General features: G+C 44.3%; 1 protein-coding gene across 1 annotated transcript in view; it reads left to right on the top strand.

Annotated features, from left to right (window-relative positions):
* LOC115415944 (collagen alpha-1(I) chain-like) overlaps positions 1-23,331 on the top strand; it is a 39,577-nt gene extending 16,246 nt beyond the window's left edge. Inside the window, 44 exon segments of the mRNA XM_030129626.1 lie at positions 1,219-1,263; positions 1,416-1,470; positions 1,653-1,674; positions 1,677-1,696; positions 2,449-2,502; positions 2,654-2,693; positions 2,696-2,716; positions 2,719-2,746; positions 4,856-4,904; positions 5,881-5,979; positions 6,924-6,977; positions 7,072-7,179; positions 8,367-8,420; positions 8,576-8,674; positions 8,763-8,816; positions 8,906-8,933; positions 8,936-9,003; positions 9,090-9,105; positions 9,108-9,143; positions 9,232-9,284; positions 9,399-9,506; positions 9,616-9,660; positions 9,954-10,052; positions 10,221-10,299; positions 10,302-10,327; positions 11,696-11,857; positions 12,035-12,088; positions 12,185-12,292; positions 12,407-12,460; positions 13,177-13,230; positions 13,340-13,501; positions 14,606-14,713; positions 14,829-14,936; positions 15,031-15,084; positions 15,832-15,939; positions 16,060-16,113; positions 16,196-16,303; positions 16,395-16,448; positions 16,565-16,622; positions 16,625-16,671; positions 16,786-17,065; positions 18,562-18,752; positions 20,932-21,174; positions 22,690-23,331. Coding sequence (XP_029985486.1) covers positions 1,219-1,263; positions 1,416-1,470; positions 1,653-1,674; positions 1,677-1,696; positions 2,449-2,502; positions 2,654-2,693; positions 2,696-2,716; positions 2,719-2,746; positions 4,856-4,904; positions 5,881-5,979; positions 6,924-6,977; positions 7,072-7,179; positions 8,367-8,420; positions 8,576-8,674; positions 8,763-8,816; positions 8,906-8,933; positions 8,936-9,003; positions 9,090-9,105; positions 9,108-9,143; positions 9,232-9,284; positions 9,399-9,506; positions 9,616-9,660; positions 9,954-10,052; positions 10,221-10,299; positions 10,302-10,327; positions 11,696-11,857; positions 12,035-12,088; positions 12,185-12,292; positions 12,407-12,460; positions 13,177-13,230; positions 13,340-13,501; positions 14,606-14,713; positions 14,829-14,936; positions 15,031-15,084; positions 15,832-15,939; positions 16,060-16,113; positions 16,196-16,303; positions 16,395-16,448; positions 16,565-16,622; positions 16,625-16,671; positions 16,786-17,065; positions 18,562-18,752; positions 20,932-21,174; positions 22,690-22,836 — 3,514 coding nt within the window. The 3' untranslated portion in view covers positions 22,837-23,331.
* Positions 23,332-23,554: the final 223 nt, after the last annotated feature.

The following is a 23,554-nucleotide window of genomic DNA, read 5'->3' on the forward strand; positions in this document are numbered from 1 at the left end:
GACTAGCAGAAGGACTAGCAGAAAGAACCAGCAGAAGGACTAGCAGAAGGACTAGCAGAAAGAACCAGCAGAAGGACTAGCAGAAAGAACCAGCAGAAGGACTAGCAGAAGGACTAGTAGAAGGACTAGCAGAAGAACCAGCAGAAGGACTAGCAGAAGGACTAGCAGAAAGAACCAGCAGAAGGACTAGCAGAAGGACTAGTAGAAGGACTAGCAGAAAGAACCAGCAGAAGGACTAGCAGAAGGACTAGCAGAAAGAACCAGAGAAGGACTAGCAGAAGACCAGCAGAAGGACCAGCAGAAGGCCAGCAGAAGGACTAGCAGAAGGACTAGCAGAAAGCACGAGCAGAAGGACCAGAGAAGGATCAGCAGAAGGACTATTTTTGGACTTGGCCTTCACTCAAACAGCTGATTCAATATTAGTTAGAACTAATTAGGGATGTAACGATTACCGTAGAACAATAAACAGTGGTAGAATCACAGACGGTTAGTATTAGCGTTTAATTCTAATTCTCGTGATAACTGTGTTGATTATCGCACTTTAGAGGAAAAAAACCCTATGGAAGATCTGCTTTAATGTCAAAATATTTGAGTATAGTTTGAATTTATTACAATTTAATTTCTATACCTAATATTTGGAACCAATATTCACTTTTAAGTCTGTGAAAAGGTTCATTAAACATCTGTGTGTTATTTATGCAATAAATTATATACATTTTTCAAATCAGATTTTATATATATATATATATATATATATATATATATATATATTATATATATATATATATATCTTATATATATATATTTTTTTTTCTCTCCCTTTTATGTTTTTATAGTAATGAAAGTATATAGTATAAGATATAGAATAGTAGTGAAAAAATAATAGACAGATGATATAGATGAAGTTGTGCTGAAAAAACAGATCCCAAACATGGGTATAGTAAACATTTTGTTTCTATAGTATATAAAGGCCAAATCAAAAGGACTGAAAAAACAGACAAACAGGCTCAGACCACTAAGGGTTAATATTGGAATGTTTTCTGCAACAGAAGGGACATTGCACCAATTATTTTATTTTATTTTTTTTTAACAATTTTTGTTTTGTTTTTTCTGACCCTGACCCTACCCTCCTGGTAACTGCAGCTGTGGTTCCTTTACTAACACTTCAAATCCATGGTTGATTTAGTCATAACCTTAACATTCTGTGTGTGTTTTAGGGGAGAGTCTGGAGCCCCTGGTGAGAACGGAACCCCTGGTGCTATGGTGAGTACTAGTACAAGTAAGAGTTCCAGTACAAGTAGGAGTACGAGTACTAGTAGGAGTACAAACACTAGTACAAGTAGTCTGAGTACTAGTGAGTGTCAGTCTCAGTTTGTATCTAAGTACATGTATGTCCATGTGTTTGTGTTTGTCAGGGACCCTCGTGGTCTCCCTGGTGAGAGAGGTCGTACTGGTGCTACTGGAGCTGCTGTAAGTACCACCCCCCCCTCACACACACACACACACACACATATACACACACATATATATATATATATATATATATTATATATATATATTATATTATATATATATATATATATATATATATATATACATATATTTATCTAACCTTTATCTAACCAGTCCATCCTCATCCTCCTGTATGTCAGGGAGCTCGTGGTAACGATGGTGCTGCGGTGCTGCTGGACCTCCTGTGAGTATCCTTCAGTCATTTCCCTACAAACACACAGGACTCTGTTTTGGGTTCAGGTTTTGGACTCACATCATGGACCTGTGTGTATATTTTAGAACGTTCAAAGGCATTGGCCAGTTCCAGAAGTGTGGGTAAAACAGGGGCTATTTGAGCAGGTGGTCCATGCTGGTGTTTGTGTAGTAACATACAGTCTACATATACATGGGATGTACGCAGAGGTTTGTGTGTTCCCTTTGAGAGCCTTAGAACCAGATCAGCTCTGTTCAGAACCTGATCAGCTCTAGTCAGACCCGGATCAGCTCTCCTCAGACCCGGATCAGCTCTGTTCAGAACCGGATCAGCTCTGTTCAGATGTTCTTCATGTAGCTCCCCAGTGGGGTCAATGCTTGTCCCAGATCCCACTTTCTGTACAGATTCCACTCTTTTTGTAGGATGTTTCAGTGTTTTTGTAGGATGTTTCAGTGTTTTTGTAGGATGTTTCAGTGTTTTTGTAGGATGTTCCAGTCTTTTTGTAGGATGTTCCAGTCTTTTTGTAGGATGTTCCAGTCTTTTTGTAGGATGTTTCAGTGTTTTTGTAGGATGTTCCAGTCTTTTTGTAGGATGTTCCAGTCTTTTTGTAGGATGTTCCAGTCTTTTTGTAGGATATTCCAGTCTTTTTGTAGGATGTTCCAGTCTTTTTGTAGGATGTTCCAGTCTTTTTGTAGGATGTTCCAGTCCTTTATCTGAGTCTGTGTGTCTTTGTGTGTTTCCAGGGTCCCACTGGCCCTGCTGGACCTCCTGGATTCCCTGGTGGTCCTGGAGCTAAGGTACTTCTGGACCCACCAGTATTTACCTTCAACACAGACCTGTTTGGACATTTACAGTCCAGGTTTATTCCTCTGTCATCCATCCTCCATAGTCCAACACATGAGTGTTCCGTTCTGATCTGATCTGTGCTTTTTTGTTTCTTCTACTCAGGGTGAAGTCGGAGCTCAGGGTGCTCGTGGACCTGAAGGCCCTGCGGTGCCCGTGGTGAGCCCGGTAACCTGGACCTGCTGGCCCCGCTGGACCTCTGTGAGTACCCTACCCTAACTCTAACCCTCTGTGAGTACCTAACCCTGACCCTCTGTGAGTTCCCTAACCCTAACTCTAACCCTCTGTGAGTACCTCAACCCTAACTCTAACCGCTCTGTGAGTACCCCTAACCCTAACTCTAACCCTCTGTGAGTACCCTAACCCTAACTCTAACCCTCTGTGAGTACCCTAACCCTAACTCTAACCTCTGTGAGTACCCTAACCCTAACTCTAACCCTCTGTGAGTACCCTAACCCTAACTCTAACCCTCTGTGAGTACCCTAACCCTGACCCTCTGTGAGTACCCTAACCCTAACCCTGACCCTCTGTGAGTTCCCTAACCCTAACTCTAACCCTCTGTGAGTACCCTAACCCTAACTCTAACCCTCTGTGAGTACCCTAACCCTAACTCTAACCCTCTGTGAGTACCCTAACCCTAACTCTAACCCTCTGTGAGTACCCTAACCCTGACCCTCTGTGAGTACCCTAACCCTAACCCTGACCCTCTGTGAGTTCCCTAACCCTAACTCTAACCCTCTGTGAGTACCCTAACCCTAACTCTAACCCTCTGTGAGTACCCTAACCTTAACTCTAACCCTCTGTGAGTACCCTAACCCTAACCCTGACCCTCTGTGAGTTCCCTACCCTAACTCTAACCCTCTGTGAGTACCCCTAACCCTAACTCTAACCCTCTGTGAGTACCCTAACCTTAACTCTAACCCTCTGTGAGTACCCTAACCCTAACTCTAACCCTCTGTGAGTACCCTAACCCTGACCCTCTGTGAGTACCCTAACCCTAACTCTAACCCTCTGTGAGTACCGTAACTCTAACTCTAACCCTCTGTGAGTACCCTAACCCTAACTCTAACCCTCTGTGAGTTCCCATAACCCTAACTCTAACCCTCTGTGAGTACCCTAACCCTAACCCTGACCCCTCTGTGAGTTCCCTAACCCTAACTCTAACCCTCTGTGAGTACCCTAACCCTAACCCTCTGTGAGTACCCTAACCCTAACTCTAACCCTCTGTGAGTTCCCTAACCCTAACTCTAACCCTCTGTGAGTACCCTAACCCCTAACCCTGACCCTCTGTGAGTTCCCTAACCCTAACTCTAACCCTCTGTGAGTACCCTAACTCTAACCCTCTGTGAGTACCCTAACCCTAACTCTAACCCTCTGTGAGTACCCTAACCCTAACTCTAACCCCTCTGTGAGTTCCCTAACCCTAATCTAACCCTCTGTGAGTACCCTAACCCTAACTCTAACCCTCTGTGAGTTCCCTAACCCTAACTCTAACCCTCTGTGAGTACCCTAACCCTAACCCTGACCCTCTGTGAGTTCCCTAACCCTAACTCTAACCCTCTGTGAGTACCCTAACCCTAACCCTGACCCTCTGTGAGTTCCCTAACCCTAACTCTAACCCTCTGTGAGTACCCTAACCCTAACCCTCTGTGAGTACCCTAACCCTAACTCTAACCCTCTGTGAGTACCCTAACCCTAACTCTAACCCTCTGTGAGTTCCCTAACCCTAACTCTAACCCTCTGTGAGTTCCCTAACCCTAACTCTAACCCTCTGTGAGTACCGTAACTCTAACTCTAACCCTCTGTGAGTACCTAACCCTAACTCTACCCTCTGTGAGTACCCTAACCCTAACTCTAACCCTCTGTGAGTACCCTAACCCTAACTCTAACCCTCTGTGAGTTCCCTAACCCTAACTTCTAACCCCTCTGTGAGTACCGTAACTCTAACTCTAACCCTCTGTGAGTACCCTAACCCTAACCCTGACCCTCTGTGAGTTCCCTAACCCTAACTCTAACCCTCTGTGAGTTCCCTAACCCTAACTCTAACCCTCTGTGAGTACCGTAACTCTAACTCTAACCCTCTGTGAGTACCCTAACCCTAACTCTAACCCTCTGTGAGTACCTAACCCCTAACTCTAACCCTCTGTGAGTACCCTAACCTAACTCTAACCCTCTGTGAGTACCGTAACTCTAACTCTAACCCTCTGTGAGTAACCCTAACCCTAACCCTGACCCTAACTTTAATCCTTTTTGATGCAAAAGCTTCAGCACTCAGATCCTGATTTAACGGTTTACCCCCCCCGTGTTCTTAGGGTAACCTGGAGCTGATGGAGCTGCTGGAGCAAAGGGAGCCCCTGTGAGTATCTGAGTATCTACAACACTGACTTTACTAAAGGGTTTTAAATTACAACTGATGAAATGGGGATTTAGTCATTAATATTTAGGTCATTATTTTGTCCTTGGACATTATTTACTGAACTTATGGTATTCGGTCCAATCATTCTTGGATATTCAGTTCAAGGTTATTATCGTTAATGAAAACTAATGAAATGACAAAAACTACAATTGTAAAAACATTTTCATTAACTGAAATAAATAAAAACTATAATTCAAAGAAAAAAAAAACATAACTTAAAATGTATTGTGTGTTTACAAAATTAACTAAAACATGTAAAATTTATGGATAAAATTCCCTTCGTTTTCATCTTTTGTCAATGTCAGATTGATACGAAATCGATTCATTTCCCTCCCTCAGTTTTCTGTGCTGTCACCATACGACACTTTTTGGTCCGTCACTTGTGTTCACTTGTGGTTTCCAGTCGTCTTCTGGTCCCCACTCTACCTGGAAACATGGAGACTAAAGCAGCAGAGTCCTGTCTGGGATTGATTTGAATAGGAGCACAGAGAAGAAGAGAAAAGAGACCACTGAACTACAACTGAACTACAACTAAACTACAACTGAACTACAACTGAACTACAACTAAACTACAACTAAACTAAAACTAAGCATTTAGAAAAAAATGAAAACTAATAAAACCTATTTAACGAATTTAAATGAACTGAATTAGAGAAAAAAAAAAATCCAAACTAAATAAAACTAAACTAGAATGAAAAATCCAAAACTATTGGAACCTTGATTCAGTCCAGTCATTCTTGGATATTCGGTCATTCCTTAGCTAGGTTTGTTTTTACCAACTCCAGTCGTTGTTGGAGTTGGAGCTGAGGTTTGGATTTCGTCTGTGGGTTAAAAGTTGACATCGGGGCCAAAGTGGGCGTGAACACCCACCACAGCGTCATGTGACTGTACTGTTGTGGTGTGCTGCCCTCTGCAGGGCGCTGCTGGAGTGGCTGGAGCTCCTGGTTTTCCTGGACCACGTGGACCTCCTGGACCTCAGGGTGCTGGCGGTGCCCCCGGACCCAAGGGTAACACTGTGAGTGACCAACTAATCTGTGATTTTGTCATTTTGAGGGGTTTTTCAATGGACCTGATCATTTGTAGTGGTCTCACATGACTAGTGGACCATAAATTAACATGGAAGCCACTTACTGCTTATGTAAAAAAAAAAAAAAAAAAGTGTCTAAAAATATTTCTGTATTGAGTAAAGCAAAATATGTGTTGGATTATAAAGCAATGAGGATTTGATATTGTTGACTTATTCTGCCATATTTGAGTTCTTGTATTGAAGTTTGGGCCAACACATATATGAGGAACACAAAGCCAGTTTTTTTATGACAGAAAAGAGCAAAAAGAATCATGTCTAATGTTAACTTCAGGGAACATGCAAATGAGTTTATTAAATCAGGATTGTTTCAGTTTTACAGAGTTAGCTGAATTAAGGACATGGTTGATTGTGTTTAGAGCGAGAAACGGACTTTTGCAAATTTGCAGAGATTATTTGTTTTAGTATGACAGGATGAAGAACATAAAAGGAGGTTTAATTTGAAACAGAAAAGGGTTCAAACTAATGTGAAGAAAATGTGTATTTGTGTTGTGGGTGTCAGAAAGTGGAAGAGAAGAGCTGCACAAATATTTATCAGTTTAAGAAGTTGTATAAGGAAAGAATAGAGAAGTTTTATAAAAGCATGTAATGAAATAATTAACTTATGGATGTTGGATTTGTTTTATTTGTATTGACTGTCATGTAAACGTTTTTTTACTGTAATAACTGTAACGGTAACTTATCTGATGGAAGCAGATGTTTGAAGAAAAGGGCAGGTATAGAAATGTTCTTCATCCTGCTCCTGTCCAAGCATTTAGATTGGAATAAATGAATAAAAATGAAATGAAAATGAAACTTGAGAATCATTAACTGGATTCTTTGTTGTTGTCGTTGTTGTTGTGGTGTGTAATTTGTTGTGTACTTGTGTTCTTCAGGGTGAGGTTGGAGCCCCAGGAGCCAAAGGGAGAGCCGGTGCTAAAGGAGAGGCTGTAGGTTCACCCCAGTCTGCACAGAACACACCTGAATGGACTCCAACTGTTAAAGATCCTTCATCTACCATCTTTTTCTGTTTGTGTTGTTCAGGGGGCCACAGGAGTTCAGGGACCACCAGGACCTCCTGGTGAGGAAGGTAAAAGAGGAGCCAGAGGAGAACCTGGAGCTGCCGGAGCCCGTGGAGCCCCCGGAGAAAGAGTAGGCACCGCCCTTCCATTTATAACTGAATTATACCATAACAGAAGAGGAATGGATAAAGACAGAAATAGAATAAAGGAGCCGCTTTAACTGCTAAACGTGATTATATTCAAGTACAAATTTAGTTTATAGAGTTTGTCTTTTTAACCAAGACTGGCAAGTAAATTCAGAGGTTTTTCATCATTATTTGACTGATGCAAGGAATTTAAGAATCACACATTTATTTTGACGCTGACACAAACGGTGTGTTCGTCTGCAGTAAATACTAGAAGGTCATTGTTTTTAAAGTACATGAACAAATATGAGGTTCTGCTGCATAGGGTTAGGCTTAGGTTTAGGGCTCTAGTGCCCTCTGCTGGACAAAAAAACAAACCCACACCAGTCACAACAATAGTCTTACATGGTGTAGGTTAGGGATGGAACCATTACCAGTATAATGATTAACGGCAGTAAAATCACAGACGGTTAGTATTACCATTTCTAATTCTCATGTTAATCGTGTTTGATTACGGCACTTTAGGGGAGAAAACCCTATGTAAAGATCTGCTTTTATGTCAAATATTTGAGTACAGTTTTAATTCATTACAATTTTAATTTTCTATACCTAATATTTGGAACCAATATTCACTTTTAAAGTCTGTGAAAAGGTTCGTTAAACATCTGTGTGTTATTTATGCAATAAATTATATATATTTTCAAATTGAATTTTTATATTTTCTTTTTGAATTTTATAGTAGGTTAAAGTGAAAAAAATAATCGACAGATGATCTAGATGAAGTTGTGCTGAAAAAACAGATCCCAAACATGGGTATAGTAAACATTTGTTTCTATAGTATATAAAGGTAAAGTCAAAGGACTGAAAAACGGACAAAATAGACTCAGACCACTAAGGGTTAATATTTGAATATTTCTGACACAGAAGGGACATTGCACCAATTATTTTATTTTATTTATTTTATTTTTAAATATAACTTGGTGAAATTATTTCAGTGTGTATATTAGTACTTTTTGAACATTTTGAGCACAGTTTCAATAATACTGTGATAAAAATGATAACTGTGATAATTTTGGTCACAGTGATTGTCATATTAAATGTTCATGTGGTTCCATCCCTAGTGAAGGTGTATGTTTGCTCATCGTGGTCTGTTGAAGTGGAGGCTAAATCTAGTGTGTGTTTTTGTGTGCAGGGTGCCCCTGGTGGTCGTGGTTTCCCTGGTTCTGACGGCCCTGCTGGACCCAAGGTCAGTCAAACACACACATGCCCGAGCGTTTTGGCTCTTCACCTCTAAATGTATATCAATAATATCTGGAGCTGTTACCATATGCTCATTTGTCCGTTGTTTTCCACTCTCTCCCTGGTTGTTTTGTCTTGTTTCTTTTACTCTGCCTGCCGTAGGGTGCCACTGGTGAGCGTGGTGCCCCTGGTGCTGTCGGAGCTAAAGGTAACACTGGTGAGCCCGGTCGCACTGGAGAGCCTGGTTTGCCCGGAGCTAAGGTGAGCGTCTCTGCTAATGTTCGAAGTACAACTGTCTGTGACTTCATTTATTCAGTGTTCTGACCTCCTTCTGACCTCTGACCTTTAGGGTATGACTGGTAGCCCCGGTAGCCCCGGACCTGATGGCAAGTTGGGAGCTGCTGTAAGTCAATGTTCAGTCCAGAAAATGTCATCGTACGGCGCTAGTTTGATGATTACTTGATGTAATTTTCGATGAACACTCGTCTTTAGGGAGCCCCTGGACAAGATGGCCGCCCCGGACCCCTGGCCCCGTCGGAGCCAGAGGCCAGCCTGGAGTTATGGGATTCCCCGGACCCAAGGGAGCCGCTGTAAGTAACCCATCTGAGCCCCAGTGGGCTGATGACCTGCAGAGGTCCACCTCCACATTCTGACCCGTTTGTTCGTCTGTGTTTAGGGTGAGGGTGGAAAACCGGAGAGAGAGGAGTGATGGGACCCACCGGCCCCCGTTGTAAGTGGACTTCAGTTTACTGGATTGGGTTGATTTTGTGTAGCATATCCCAGTCCTGTGTGTAAAAAGCTGCTGTTTGTCTGCCCAGGGTGCCCTGGAAAGGACGGTGACGTCGGCGCTCAGGGTCCTGCTGGCCCCGCTGTGAGTACAAACACACTCAGACCAGAGCCTCACGTTCAGGAGTCTGTGTGGAACTCCAAACTCAAAGGATGTGTCAGTCCTTCTAAGTCCTCTTTGTCATTTCCTCATCCTCAGGGTCCTGCTGGTGAGAGGGGTGAGCAGGGACCTGCTGGACCTCCTGGATTCCAGGGTCTTCCAGGACCCCAGGGTGCTATTGGTGAGACTGGCAAACCTGGAGAGCAGGTACTGATCCAGTTCAGACTCAAATAAACACTCTGCTTATGCTGATGGGTTTAGGAAATTCAAGTTGCTATACTTACCTGCCTCTTTGTCTTCTTTTGTGTTTGTCTAGGGTCTGCCCGGTGAGGCTGGAGCCCCAGGAGCTGCTGGAGCTAGAGTAAGTCATGTGTCATCACCTGAACACACTCACATGGAACAAATACAAATATTATTTTAGGTCTAAACTGAGACTACCACAACAAAGAGAACTGAACGGACTATTTGAGTCAACGCTGTCACGCTAATGCTAACAGGCTAATGATAGATTTGGAGAATACACACAGCATTGTAACTGGATTTTGGTGGATATCATCCATCAGTTCATAGGAAGTGGTTCACAGCCAGAAATAAGATTCTCTACATTTGTCCAGTACAGGTTTAATCTGACTTTGTTGCCACGTCTTCTCCCAGGGCGACAGAGGATTCCCTGGTGAGCGTGGTGCTCCTGGTGCTATTGGACCTGCCGGAGCTCGTGGAGCCCCCGGATCTGCTGGAAACGACGGTGCTAAGGTAAAATCTGTTCCAAGAAAAGAACTGTAGACAGACATGCCCACTGTCCTGTGTGACCGTCAGAAACACAGGAACAGATCTGGTTCTGTCTTTCTTGTGTGTAATCCTTTTCCTTTTTTTCTTCTTTCTTGTGTCATCCTTGTCCTTTTTTTTTCTTCTTCAACCTCAGGAGATGCTGGAGCCCCTGGTGCTCCTGGAGCTCAGGGTCCTCCTGGACTGCAGGGAATGCCTGGTGAACGTGGTGCCGCTGTCTTCCAGGACTCAGAGGAGACAGAGTGAGTCCAGTACTTCTAAAATCATGACACCAGGGAGTCACAGAGTAGTTTAGCAGGTTCTGTCATTTACTGCTAATGACGTGACCTTTGACCTTAGAGGGCCATCACCAGAATGAAGAACATCATTCTTATTTTATCATTGCTGTGTTCTAAATTATAGTCTTAAGGGTGCTGTCTGTCTAGGTCAGTGTTTGTCAAACTGGGGGGTGCGAAGGCTTGCCATGGGGGTCATGGAATCACTCCTGGGTGTTTTTTTTTTTTTTTTCTTCAAGTTTGAACACGTAGCAGGTGGAACTAATGTTTTAGCATTTGAGCACCTGGACTCATTTTAGGGACGTACAACAAACAAATCTACTGCCATGGTGATCTGTGATTAGACATAGAGTTTAGGTTTGGAGAATGGACAAGGACTGGACTGGAAAAGAAACATGCAGTGTTTGTGTGTTTGTACAGTTTGTACTTGAATGTTCGGAGGTGTTCAATGGAAACAGGCTCATTGCAGGAACTGATATTGTTCAAATGTTCATCTTTGTTACCAACATTTGCTCGTTGTTCTAAAAAAAAACCCTAACTTTATTGTCATAGTTGTAAGATAATTGCCCATTTCCTATTTTTATTCGGAAAAAATTGTCTCAGGGAGCAGTCTGGTTGAGATTATTTGTATTATTCAAGCAAAAATCTAAGCTATTTTTAATTTGAACAGAAAATTATTCAAGAAAAATCCAAAAGTATTGTTACGATATTGATGTTTCTTTCATTAAAAGTTGTAATTTCACCACTGTTACTGTGTTGTTGCGGGGTTGAGGGGGGGCCTGGGGGTTTTTCGTCCGCTCAGAAAAAGACTGAGAACCACTGGTCTGGGTTTAGCCTCACCCTCCAAATCCTCTTAGTTGGACAGGATCCAGTGGTTACAGGATCCAGTGGTTACAGGATCCAGTGTTTACAGGATCCAGGGTTTACAGGATCCAGTGTTTACAGGATCCAGGGTTTACAGGATCCAGGGTTTACAGGATCCAGTGGTTACAGGATCCAGTGTTTACAGGATCCAGGGTTTACAGGATCCAGTGGTTACAGGATCCAGTGTTTACAGGATCCAGGGTTTACAGGATCCAGGGTTTACAGGATCCAGTGTTTACAGGATCCAGGGTTTACAGGATCCAGTGTTTACAGGATCCAGTGGTTACAGGATCCAGTGTTTACAGGATCCAGGGTTTACAGGATCCAGTGGTTACAGGATCCAGTGGTTACAGGATCCAGTGTTTACAGGATCCAGGGTTTACAGGATCCAGTGGTTACAGGATCCAGTGTTTACAGGATCCAGGGTTTACAGGATCCAGGGTTTCATTGCCCTTTATGTCTATATTCCAGGGTGACCAAGGAGCCAAAGGTGCAGATGGAGCTCCTGGTAAGGATGGTCCCCGTGGTTTGACTGGACCTATTGGACTTCCTGGACCTGCTGGACCCAGCGGAGACAAGGGAGAGCCCGGTGCTGCCGGACCCGTTGGACCTGCCGGAGCTCGTGGTGCCCCTGTGAGTACCTGTGTGTCCAGGCCGATCAGAAGGCCTCTTACACCATCATCTGGGATATGGTTTTTGTAGCTTTCCCAGCATTTCGGCCGCTGTGCTCACAGCTGTGGAGGTACAATATTTGACCTGTGATTTTTAAAGTCTGGGGCTGAATCTTTGAATCTTCTTCCTGTTCCTTAGGGTGAGCGTGGAGAGTCCGGACCACCTGGACCTGCTGGATTCGCTGGACCTCCTGTACGTGACTTTTTCATAACTCTTTTGTCTTCTGTCCTTCATGTTTGTGGTTTGGTTTGACTGACCGTTCTCCTTTCTCACCTTTATACACTTTAGGGTGCTGATGGAGCGGCTGGTGCTAAGGGAGAGGCTGGAGATAACGGTGCTAAGGGAGATGCCGGTCCCCCCGGCCCTGCTGGAGCTACTGGTGCCCCTGGACCCCAGGTTTGGAAAAGATATTTATAATTAAAGTAAAGGAAAATGACTAATATCAGTGAGTTCTTGGTGTTTGTAGTTGTAGCGGTTCTTGTGAACTTGTCTTGTGCTGTGTCCTGTCAGGGTCCTGTTGGAAACACCGGACCTAAGGGAGCCCGCGGAGCCGCCGGACCTCCTGTAAGTCATCACACTGTCTGTATCAGGAGAATGACCTAAACTAGTGTCCAGATCTGGGGTCTCAGTGCTTTTGACCACAAAGAAGTGATGATACAGTCATAAGAAAGCAGAGCAGGGACTCTGTAACCCTTTCATGCACAGTGGTCACTCCAGTGGTCACTCCAGTGGACAGCTGTTCAAAGCTGTTCTCTTGTATATTCATGGGTTTTGTTGTTTTAGTTCCATATCAGCCAACACAGTGGACACTTATAGAGCATCCTTTACACTGACATTCAGACCATTACTGTAACTTTTCTGTTATTGATAAACCTGATCTGCACTAACATGTATGAGTGTAAGTCAATTGCTAATTGTTATTAGACTGTAAACAAAAAGTTGTTAGTTTTTTTTTTACATATTATCTGAGTAATAACTAGTATTATAATATGTTAAAATGTGAGAAAACATCAGATTAGCAGCACTAAAAATATTTTTTGTCATAGTTTTCACACAGTTTGTCAGTAAATGCATGTTTCTTTGCTTCAAAAATTAAACGCATGGTGTCCATCTGAGTGGGCATTTTTGGAACTCCATGAAAAATAGGTTCACTAAAAAAATTTCAGTCACATAGTTTTTTTTCATGCCTAAAGAGGAATAAAAACACTGGGGAAGTCTTGATCATGTGTATTTGACCTGCTGTGACTGGACTGATCCATGTTTTGTGTCTCTGTTCTCAGGGTGCTACTGGTTTCCCTGGTGCTGCTGGCAGAGTTGGACCTCCCGGCCCCTCTGTACGTTTTTTTTTTCCCTATTTTTTTTTTTTTAATTATTTGTAATTTGTCCTACGGTATGACTACAGTTGGACTTTTAAATGATCCAAATGTGTCTTTGACTCCATAGGGTAACCCTGGACCTCCTGGACCCGCTGGACCTGTTGGTAAGGAGGGAGCCAAAGGAAACCGTGGTGAGACCGGACCTGCTGGACGCCCCGGTGAGGTCGGTGCCGCCGGACCCCCAGGAGCTGCTGGAGAGAAGGGTAACCCCGGTGCTGACGGTGCCACTGTAAGTTCACCTCCACTATGGAATCCTTTAATTACTATAATTCTGTATAATTCATCAATAAATAGTAGTCTGATTTCTAATGTGTGTGTGTGAGACATACTGCTGTGTGATAAAGAAGGGGGTGGATGTGTGAGGGATGTTGACATGTGAGTGATGCATATTTTTTTTTATATTTTGTTTTATTCTATATTTTATAGCTATTATTACTATTTATTACTATGCTATTTATGTGTCCGTATCCTGATAGTGCACCTGAATTTCATTGTACATTCTGTATAATGACAATAAATTATCTTATCTTGTCTTATCTTAATGGAATTAATCGCATCAGTTAGACCACAGGTGTCAAACATGTGTCCCGGGGGACCAAATCCGGCCCACCGAAGGGTCCAGTCCGGCCCTGGGATGAATTTATGAAATGCAAAAATTACACTGAAGATATGAACAATCCTTTTATTTCAGGTTCCACATTCAGACCAATTCAATCTGCAGTGGGTCAGATCAGTCAAATACTATCATAAGAACATAGAAATAATGACAACTCTTTGTAAATGTAAATATTTTCATGTATTTACACTAAAACAAAGTATAATTTCGCGAAAAATGTGAATAACCTGGATTAAAATAAGAACCTGAAATGCCTTAAGAGTTTTTTTTTTTGTTTTTTTTTTCAATTTTACCAATATTCTGCCTGTTCTTAAATGTTTTGTGTGTTTGTAGATCCACTAATGAACATGTGTAAATGATAAACTGAGGCAGAATAGTGTTAAAATTACACTTATTTGATCAGTTTGTTCATGTAATTCACATCTTTTGAAAGGACAGTTTGTAGATGTAAACCTGTTCATAATGTAAATTTACTTGTTTCGCTGGAGAATAGTTTGGAGTTGACCTTATTTCTATATTATTCTGTTCTTATTTGACTGGTTGGGTCCACTGCAGATCAAATTGAGCTGAATGTGGAACTGAACTAACATGAGTTTGACACCTCTGACTTAGAAGAACCAAAAGGATGACTGGTCTTCATTTTTCTAACTGGTCCTTAGCTGTGCTTTGCCCACCTCTGTACATCTTATCCAACCTGTCTGTGTGTCCCCCTTCCAGGGTAGTCCTGGTCTGCCTGGACCTCAGGGTATTGCTGGACAGCGTGGTATTGTTGGTCTGCCTGGACAGAGAGGAGAGCGAGGTTTCCCTGGACTGCCTGGACCTGTGGTGAGTTCACTGTCCCAGTTCCTTCAGACGCTCACAACAGATCAGCCCACATTAGAGCTGAACTGACTAAAGGGGTCCCCCGAACCCTAACCCTAACCCTAACCCTAACCCACAGGGAGAGGCCGGAAAACCAGGATCAGTTGGCCCTGGTGGTGAACGTGGACCTCCTGGACCAATGGGACCCCCTGGACTGGCTGGAGCCCCTGGAGAGGCTGGACGTGAGGTAAGAAGCGTTTCCTGGTTATCCCTGTGGACGTAGGTGTGAACCTGGTTCCCGTAAGCCTAACCCACTGTTCCTGCTGCTGTGTGTGTTTTAGGGAGCCCCAGGTAACGAGGGAGCTGCTGGACGGGATGGACCTGCTGGACCCAAGGTCAGCCCACAACACCACTGTAGGCCTTGGCTCAGGAAGGGGAGGGCTGGGGCAGGATTAGATTACAGAATACATTTCAGGAGTAGTCGACTACATTCACATCATTCATCTGTGTCTGTTATTTTAGATTCTGTGATAAACAGAACTTATGACTCTTTTAGCCTTAGTTCAAAACAGCTGACAACTAGAAAAGCACTCAGAGAACACAGGCCTAAACCAAAGGCAGATCACCCCCCCCCATCATTTGTTCAAATGACAAATTTAATCATTTGTTCTTTGTGCCAGTATCAACATTTCCTGAAAATTCAAATCCATCCATAACTTTTTGAATTATCTTGCTGACAAACAAACACATAAAGTAATCACATTACCTCCTGGTGGCGGTAACTACCAACAGTTTATTTGAATCAGCATATTTGTGCTGTTCATAGTTGGCTGACATTAGTTCGTAGCTCCCTTTTGGAGGACGTTTTCTTCCGTATGCTCATACACAGACTGTTCACCAGCACACGGCCCATTCTTTGGCTTTGGCTGAATGCTGCGGTGGATGTTTTCTAACTGAGCTGCAGATCTGTTGAAAATAAAACTGACAGGAACATTGAAGCCTCAGCCTCCAGTTGAAGATACACAAGTAATCGGCTCCTTGACATGTGACACATTTACGAGCATCCTGAAGGACGATATTTTATTGGATCTGATTCGACTTTTCCTACACAGATTTGACTTCAGATTGACTTTGTATTTTAGGGAGACCGTGGAGAGGGCGGTGCTGCCGGAGCCCCCGGTGCCCCTGGACCCCCTGGTGCCCCTGGACCCGTTGGACCTGCTGGAAAGTCTGGTGACCGTGGAGAGACTGTGAGTCACCAAACCCACCGGCTGACTTTCCCTCTCTCTTTTTTTTTTTTTTTTTTTTTTAATATTATCAGATAAGAAACTCCATAATCCTGACTTTAATCTAATCTTTGTCGGTTTCAGGGCCCTGCTGGACCTGCTGGTGCTGCTGGCCCTGCTGGACCTCGTGGCCCTGCTGTAAGTCACAACATTAGCATTACAAATAGAATCTATATGTAACTAAGTACCAGACGGAGGCATTAACTCTTCATCCGAACAGGGAGCTCCTGGACTCCGTGGAGACAAAGGAGAGACCGGAGAGGCTGGTGAGAGAGGCATGAAGGGACACCGAGGATTCACTGGAATGCAAGGACCCCCTGGACCTGCTGTACGTGACTTTAAACCCAGGACTAACACATCTGAACCACACTGAGTACATTTTTGACATTCACCGCCTTTATGTGTCTGTGAACCCATAGGGACCCGCTGGGGAACAGGGACCTGCTGGTACTGCTGGACCTGCTGGACCTAGAGTGAGTTCTAAATGTTGGACCAGGGCTTTAGCATGTTCTGCATTTGCTTTGTGTGTCTGAGTACGGAGCGACGTTGTCCTTCGGAGATGAGACGTGTTTTTTTGTGCTGTTTCCAGGGTCCTTCTGGAGCTGCTGGTTCTGCTGGTAAGGATGGTATGACCGGTCTGCCTGGACCACCGGACCTCCTGGACCTCGAGGACGCTCTGGAGAAATGGGACCTGCTGTAAGGCTTCGTTCTGCTCAAAAACCCCAGTCCATCTGCGCAAGGACTGTAGATCAGCCTGAGCGCTGGTGGAATACTCAGCTCTGGTCTTCCTGTTTTCCCTCCTAACCCTAGGGTCCCCCTGGACCTCCTGGACCCCCTGGAGCACCTGGCGCCCCCGGTGGCGGATTCGACCTGGGCTTCATTTCCCAGCCTCAGGAGAAGGCCCCCGATCCCTTCCGTATGTACCGCGCCGACGACGCTAACGTTCTGCGTGACCGTGACCTGGAGGTGGACACAACCCTGAAGAGCCTGAGCCAGCAGATCGAGCAGATCCGCAGCCCCGACGGAACCCGCAAGAACCCAGCCAGAACCTGCAGGGACCTGAAGATGTGCCACCCCGACTGGAAGAGCGGTGAGGGTTTAGGCTGGAGCAGTGGGACGGTTTAAGGGTAGATGGGTGTACAGTTTAAGGATAGATGTGTGTACAGTTTAAGGGGAGATGGGTGGACGGTTTAAGGATAGATGGATGGACGGTTTAAGGGTAGATGTGTGGACGGTTTAAGGGTAGATGGGTGGACGGTTTAAGGGTAGATGGGTGGACGGTTTAAGGGTAGATGGGTGGACAGTTTAAGGGTAGATGGGTGTGCAGTTTAAGGATAGATGTGTGTACAGTTTAAGGGTAGATGGGTGGACAGTTTAGGGGTAGATGGGTGGACAGTTTAAGGGGAGATGGGTGGACGTTTAAGGGGAGATGGGTGGACGGTTTAAGGATAGATGGGTGGACGGTTTAAGGGGAGATGGGTGGACGGTTTAAGGGGAGATGGGTGGACGGTTTAAGGGGAGATGGGTGGACGGTTTAAGGATAGATGGGTGGACGGTTTAAGGGTAGATGGGTGTACAGTTTAAGGATAGATGTGTGTACAGTTTAAGGGGAGATGGGTAGACGGTTTAAGGGTAGATGGGTGGACGGTTAAAGGATAGATGGATGGACGGTTTAAGGGTAGATGGGTGGACGGTTTAAGGGTAGATGGGTGGACGGTTTAAGGGTAGATGGGTGTGCAGTTTAAGGATAGATGTGTGTACAGTTTAAGGGTAGATGGGTGGACAGTTTAGGGGTAGATGGGTGGACAGTTTAGGGGTAGATGGGTGGACAGTTTAAGGGGAGATGGGTGGACGGTTTAAGGGGAGATGGGTGGACGGTTTAAGGATAGATGGGTGGACGGTTTAAGGGGAGATGGGTGGACGGTTTAAGGGGAGATGGGTGGACGGTTTAAGGGGAGATGGGTGGACGGTTTAAGGATAGATGGGTGGACGGTTTAAGGGGAGATGGGTGGACGGTTTAAGGGGAGATGGGTGGACAGTTTAGGGGTAGATGGGTGGACGGTTTAAGGGTAGATGGGTGGACGGTTTAGTGGTAGATGGGTGGACAGTTTAAGGGGAGATGGGTGGATGGTTTAAGGGGAGATGGGTGGACGGTTTAAGGATAGATGGATGGACGGTTTAAGGGGAGATGGGTGGACGGTTTAAGGATAGATGGGTGGACGGTTTAAGGGGAGATGGGTGGACGGTTTAAGGGGAGATGGGTGGACAGTTTAGGGGTAGATGGGTGGACAGTTTAAGGGGAGATGGGTGGACGGTTTAAGGGGAGATAGGTGGACGGTTTAAGGATAGATGGATGGACGGTTTTAAGGGGAGATGGGTGGACGGTTTAAGGGGAGATGGGTGGACAGTTTAAGGGGAGATGGGTGGACAGTTTAAGGATAGATGGGTGGACAGTTTAAGGATAGATGGGTGGACGGTTTAAGGATAGATGGGTGGACGGTTTAACGGGAGATGGTAACATTTAGGATGACTGAGACGGCCAGTGTTTGTGCGTCTGTGAACGTCATGTGTGTTCCTTGGTCTCAGGCGAGTACTGGATCGACCCAGACCAGGGCTGCACTCAGGACGCCATCAAGGTCTACTGCAACATGGACACCGGAGAGACCTGCGTCTCAGCGACTCAACCTGAGGTGGCCAAGAAGAACTGGTACATGAGCAAGAACAGCAAAGAGAAGAAGCACGTGTGGTTCGGAGAGACCATGAACGACGGCTTCCAGGTACACCTGCACACCTGAGTACACCTGCACACCTGAGTACACCTGCACACCTGAGTACACCTGCACACCTGAGTACACCTGCACACCTGAGTACAACTGCACACCTGAGTACACCTGCACACCTGAGTACACCTGCACACCTGAGTACAACTGCACACCTGAGTACAACTGCTTCTGTCCACACGTCTGTCCTCTGGGGGGTCCTCTGTAGTTTACATCTATTTCACTCTTCTTCATTTTCATTGTTCTTTTTCTTCTCCAGACCTCAGTTCCAGTCTTTTCTTTTCTTTTTCTTCTCCAGACCTCAGTTCCAGTCTTTTCTTTTTCTTCTCCAGACCTCACAGTTACAGTCTTTTCTTTTCTTTTTCTTCTCCAGACTTCACAGTTAGTCTTCTTTTCTTTTTCTTCTCCAGACCTCACAGTTCCAGTCTTTTCTTTTCTTTCTCTTCTCCAGACCTCAGTTCCAGTCTTTTCTTTTTCTTCTCCAGACCTCACAGTTCCAGTCTTTTCTTTTCTTTTTCTTCTCCAGACCTCACAGTTAGTCTTTTCTTTTCTTTCTCTTCTCCAGACCTCAGTTCCAGTCTTTTCTTTTTCTTCTCCAGACCTCAGTTCCAGTCTTTTCTTTTTCTTCTCCAGACCTCAGTTCCAGTCTTTTCTTTCTCTTCTCCAGACCTCAGTTCCAGTCTTTTCTTTTTCTTCTCCAGACCTCACAGTTACAGTCTTTTCTTTTCTTTTCTTTTCTTTTTCTTCTCCAGACCTCAGTTCCAGTCTTTTCTTTTTCTTCTCCAGACCTCAGTTCCAGTCTTTTCTTTTTCTTCTCCCGACCTCACAGTTCAGTCTTTTCTTTTCTTTTCTTCTCCAGACCTCACAGTTAGTCCTTTTCTTTTCTTTCTCTTCTCCAGACCTCAGTTCCAGTCTTTCTTTTTCTTCTCCAGACCTCAGTTCCAGTCTTTTCTTTTTCTTCTCCAGACCTCAGTTCCAGTCTTTTCTTTCTCTTCTCCAGACCTCAGTTCCAGTCTTTTCTTTTTCTTCTCCAGACCTCACAGTTACAGTCTTTCTTTTCTTTTCTTTTTCTTCTCCAGACCTCAGTTCCAGTCTTTTCTTTTTCTTCTCCAGACCTCAGTTCCAGTCTTTTCTTTTTCTTCTCCAGACCTCACAGTTACAGTCTTTTCTTTTCTTTTCTTTTTCTTCTCCAGACCTCAGTTCCAGTCTTTTCTTTTTCTTCTCCAGACCTCACAGTTACAGTCTTTTCTTTTCTTTTCTTTTCTTTTTCTTCTCCAGACCTCAGTTCCAGTCTTTTCTTTTTCTTCTCCAGACCTCAGTTCCAGTCTTTTCTTTTTCTTCTCCAGACCTCACAGTTACAGTCTTTTCTTTTATTTTCCTTTTCTTCTCCAGACCTCAGTTCCAGTCTTTTCTTCTTCTTCTCCAGACCTCAGTTCCAGTCTTTTCTTTTTCTTCTCCAGACCTCAGTTCCAGTCTTTTCTTTTTCTTCTCCAGACCTCACAGTTACAGTCTTTTCTTTTCTTTTCTTTTTCTTCTCCAGACCTCAGTTCCAGTCTTTTCTTTTTCTTCTCCAGACCTCACAGTTACAGTCTTTTCTTTTCTTTTCTTTTTCTTCTCCAGACCTCAGTTCCAGTCTTTTCTTTTTCTTCTCCAGACCTCACAGTTACAGTCTTTTCTTTTATTTTCCTTTTCTTCTCCAGACCTCAGTTCCAGTCTTTTCTTCTTCTTCTCCAGACCTCAGTTACAGTCTTTTCTTTTATTTTCCTTTTCTTCTCCAGACCTCAGTTCCAGTCTTTTCTTCTTCTTCTCCAGACCTCAGTTCCAGTCTTTTCTTTTTCTTCTCCAGACCTCAGTTCCAGTCTTTTCTTTTTCTTCTCCAGACCTCACAGTTACAGTCTTTTCTTTTCTTTTCTTTTCTTTTCTTTTCTTTTTCTTCTCCAGACCTCAGTTCCAGTCTTTTCTTCTTCTTCTCCAGACCTCAGTTCCAGTCTTTTCTTTTTCTTCTCCAGACCTCAGTTCCAGTCTTTTCTTTTTCTTCTCCAGACCTCACAGTTACAGTCTTTTCTTTTCTTTTCTTTTCTTTTCTTTTTCTTCTCCAGACCTCAGTTCCAGTCTTTTCTTTCTCTTCTCCAGACCTCACAGTTACAGTCTTTTCTTTTCTTCTCCTTCTTTCCAGTTCGAGTATGGCAGTGAGGCATCTCAGCCAGAGGATGTGAACATCCAGCTGACCTTCCTTCGTCTCATGTCCACTGAGGCGTCCCAGAACATCACCTACCACTGTAAGAACAGTGTGGCCTACATGGACGCCTCGGCAGGGAACCTGAAGAAGGCCCTGCTGCTCCAGGGCTCCAACGAGATCGAGATCAGAGCCGAGGGCAACAGCCGCTTCACCTACAGCGTCCTGGAGGACGGATGCACGGTGAGGACGCACACACAGGAAACACAGGACACCACTGACCAGGGTCTGTAGTGGACCATGGACACCACTGTCCAGGGTCTGACACCACTGACCAGGGTCTGTAGTGGACCATGGACACCACTGTCCAGGGTCTGACACCACTGACCAGGGTCTGTAGTGGACCATGGACACCACTGTCCAGGGTCTGTAGTGGACCATGGACACCACTGTTCAGGGTCTGTAGTGGACCATGGACACCACTGTCCAGGGTCTTTCATCCCACAGATGGAATATGCAGTGGTCATGTGACTTCAGGACTGTCCAGCAGAGCTCCTGTCTGAACTGAATGTTCATTTCTGGACCATCAGCCATCTGCAAAAGGGTTTCAGAGAATTCATGAAGAAGACCGTGTAAGGAAAATGGAGGTCACACCAAATACTGACTGGTTTTATCTGACCCCCCTGGACCAGCCAGTACAGTAACAGTGTTTTACAGTGGCCTTCCTTTTATTGTGTCCATCCTAAGGCACAGCTATGCAATAATCCTGCTGTCCAATCAGCATCTGGATCTGACACAGCTGTGAGGTGGAGGGATTATCAAAGGACAAGTGTTCACGAACACAGACACGTTTAGGAACAAGATTTGACAGAAATAAACCTTGTGTGAACACAGAAAAAGTGTTAGATCTATGAGTTCAGCTCGTGAAAAATGGAGCAAAAACTAAGTGTTGGATTTATATTTTTGTTCAGTGTAGAATAAACCAGTGTTCAGAACTCAGAGCTCCTCCTTCACCCTGAACTCTGTGCATGTGTGGATCCACTGTTTCTGTTTAAATCCAACAGTTTCCAGGTTGTTCCATTCACAGAAACAGTTGAATCTGGTCCCAGTCATGTGTCTGTCCAATTAGATTCAATTCACATCAATATTAGTTGAGTTCTAATTTTAAATGTGTGGGAAATGGGATTTTCAGTGTTCAGTGTAAATGTCCACAGAGTCCACATTCCACAGTGGATGTGGACAATTTAGTTCCACATACAAGAGATGGTTCTAAGCTACAGGTGGATCCAACTGGAGGAGAATCGGAGTTGATTGGAATTTTTTTTTTTTTCTTTAATGAATTTTGGAAAACTGTAGATGTTGTGACCTTGCTGTGACCTTGAACTTTGTCCTACTGGGACCAAAATGGACTGGGTTGGTCCCAGGGCCTAGGCCTATCTGTGGGGAAGATCTGGGAAAGATGGGTGGAAGAGTTTTACACTGAAGATGAAAACAAACAAACAAACACACACACACACACACACACACACACAAACAAAGTGATCACTAACCCTCCTGGAGGAGGGAACGACCAAACCTGCTCTAAAAATGAAATAAAACAAACTGAAATAGAGAATAAAAAAGTCCAAACTAAATCAAACTAAACTATTGGAACCTAGAGTGTGATCTCCCCCGTTTCTGTAGCGATGCTAACGTTTCCTTTTCTTTTTTTTAATTTTCTTTACTGTTCTAACATTTCCTTTGTCCTCTGTCCTTCAGTCACACACCGGTTCATGGGGTAAGACGGTCATCGACTACAAGACGACGAAAACGTCTCGCCTGCCCATCATCGACGTGGCTCCTATGGACGTGGGCGCTCCAGACCAAGAGTTTGGCCTTGAAGTCGGACCTGTCTGTTTCTTGTAAAAAGAGAAATCTGGACTTGAAATTGTTGTGTGTGCGCGTGCGTGTTTGATTTTTTTCTAGCAGTCATCTCTCTTTTTAAAAAACCCACCATTACCATTTTTTCCGATGCCATTTTCCTGAACCATCCGACCCCCCCCGCCTAAAACCTGCACTTCCACCAGATGGCGCTGATGTGACAAACGTCCTCATCGTCATCGTGTTCGGGACCACTACTTTTTTTTTTTTGTTTCTGACTCTTGACTTTTTTGTTTGTTTTTTACCATCACAACACCAAGGATCCTGTAGAGAAGACATTTTGTTTCACTGGCAACAAGAAAATAATATATGCTTCTGTAAAGTGTAAATGCCCCCCCACTGCCCCCCCCCAAACCAGCCCAGGCCTGTGTCTGTGTGGAGTTCCAGAACCAACAGGTGACAGAATGAACGGACAGTCCAACCCAAACTGCTTTGTACACGTTTCAGGTGTTGATGAATAAACGGTGAAACTAAACGCCATGTTTGTCTCTGTCCTTCTGCCCCCCCACCCCCACCCCCCCCCAGACCACACCTTCCACTCCGCCCATGTCAGAGCTGTTGTGCTTTTGGTTGTTGTTGTTATTGTGGTCACCTTTGTTTTGTTTTCTTTCTTTTCCTTGATTCTCCTTTTATTTTCTGACAAAAACAGTCCCATTAAAACCACCAGCAGACAAACATGGGTTCAAACCTGGTTTTTTTGGTT

The sequence above is a fragment of the Sphaeramia orbicularis genome, unplaced genomic scaffold, assembly GCF_902148855.1.
Source record: "Sphaeramia orbicularis unplaced genomic scaffold, fSphaOr1.1, whole genome shotgun sequence".
Classification (NCBI taxonomy): domain Eukaryota; kingdom Metazoa; phylum Chordata; class Actinopteri; order Kurtiformes; family Apogonidae; genus Sphaeramia; species Sphaeramia orbicularis.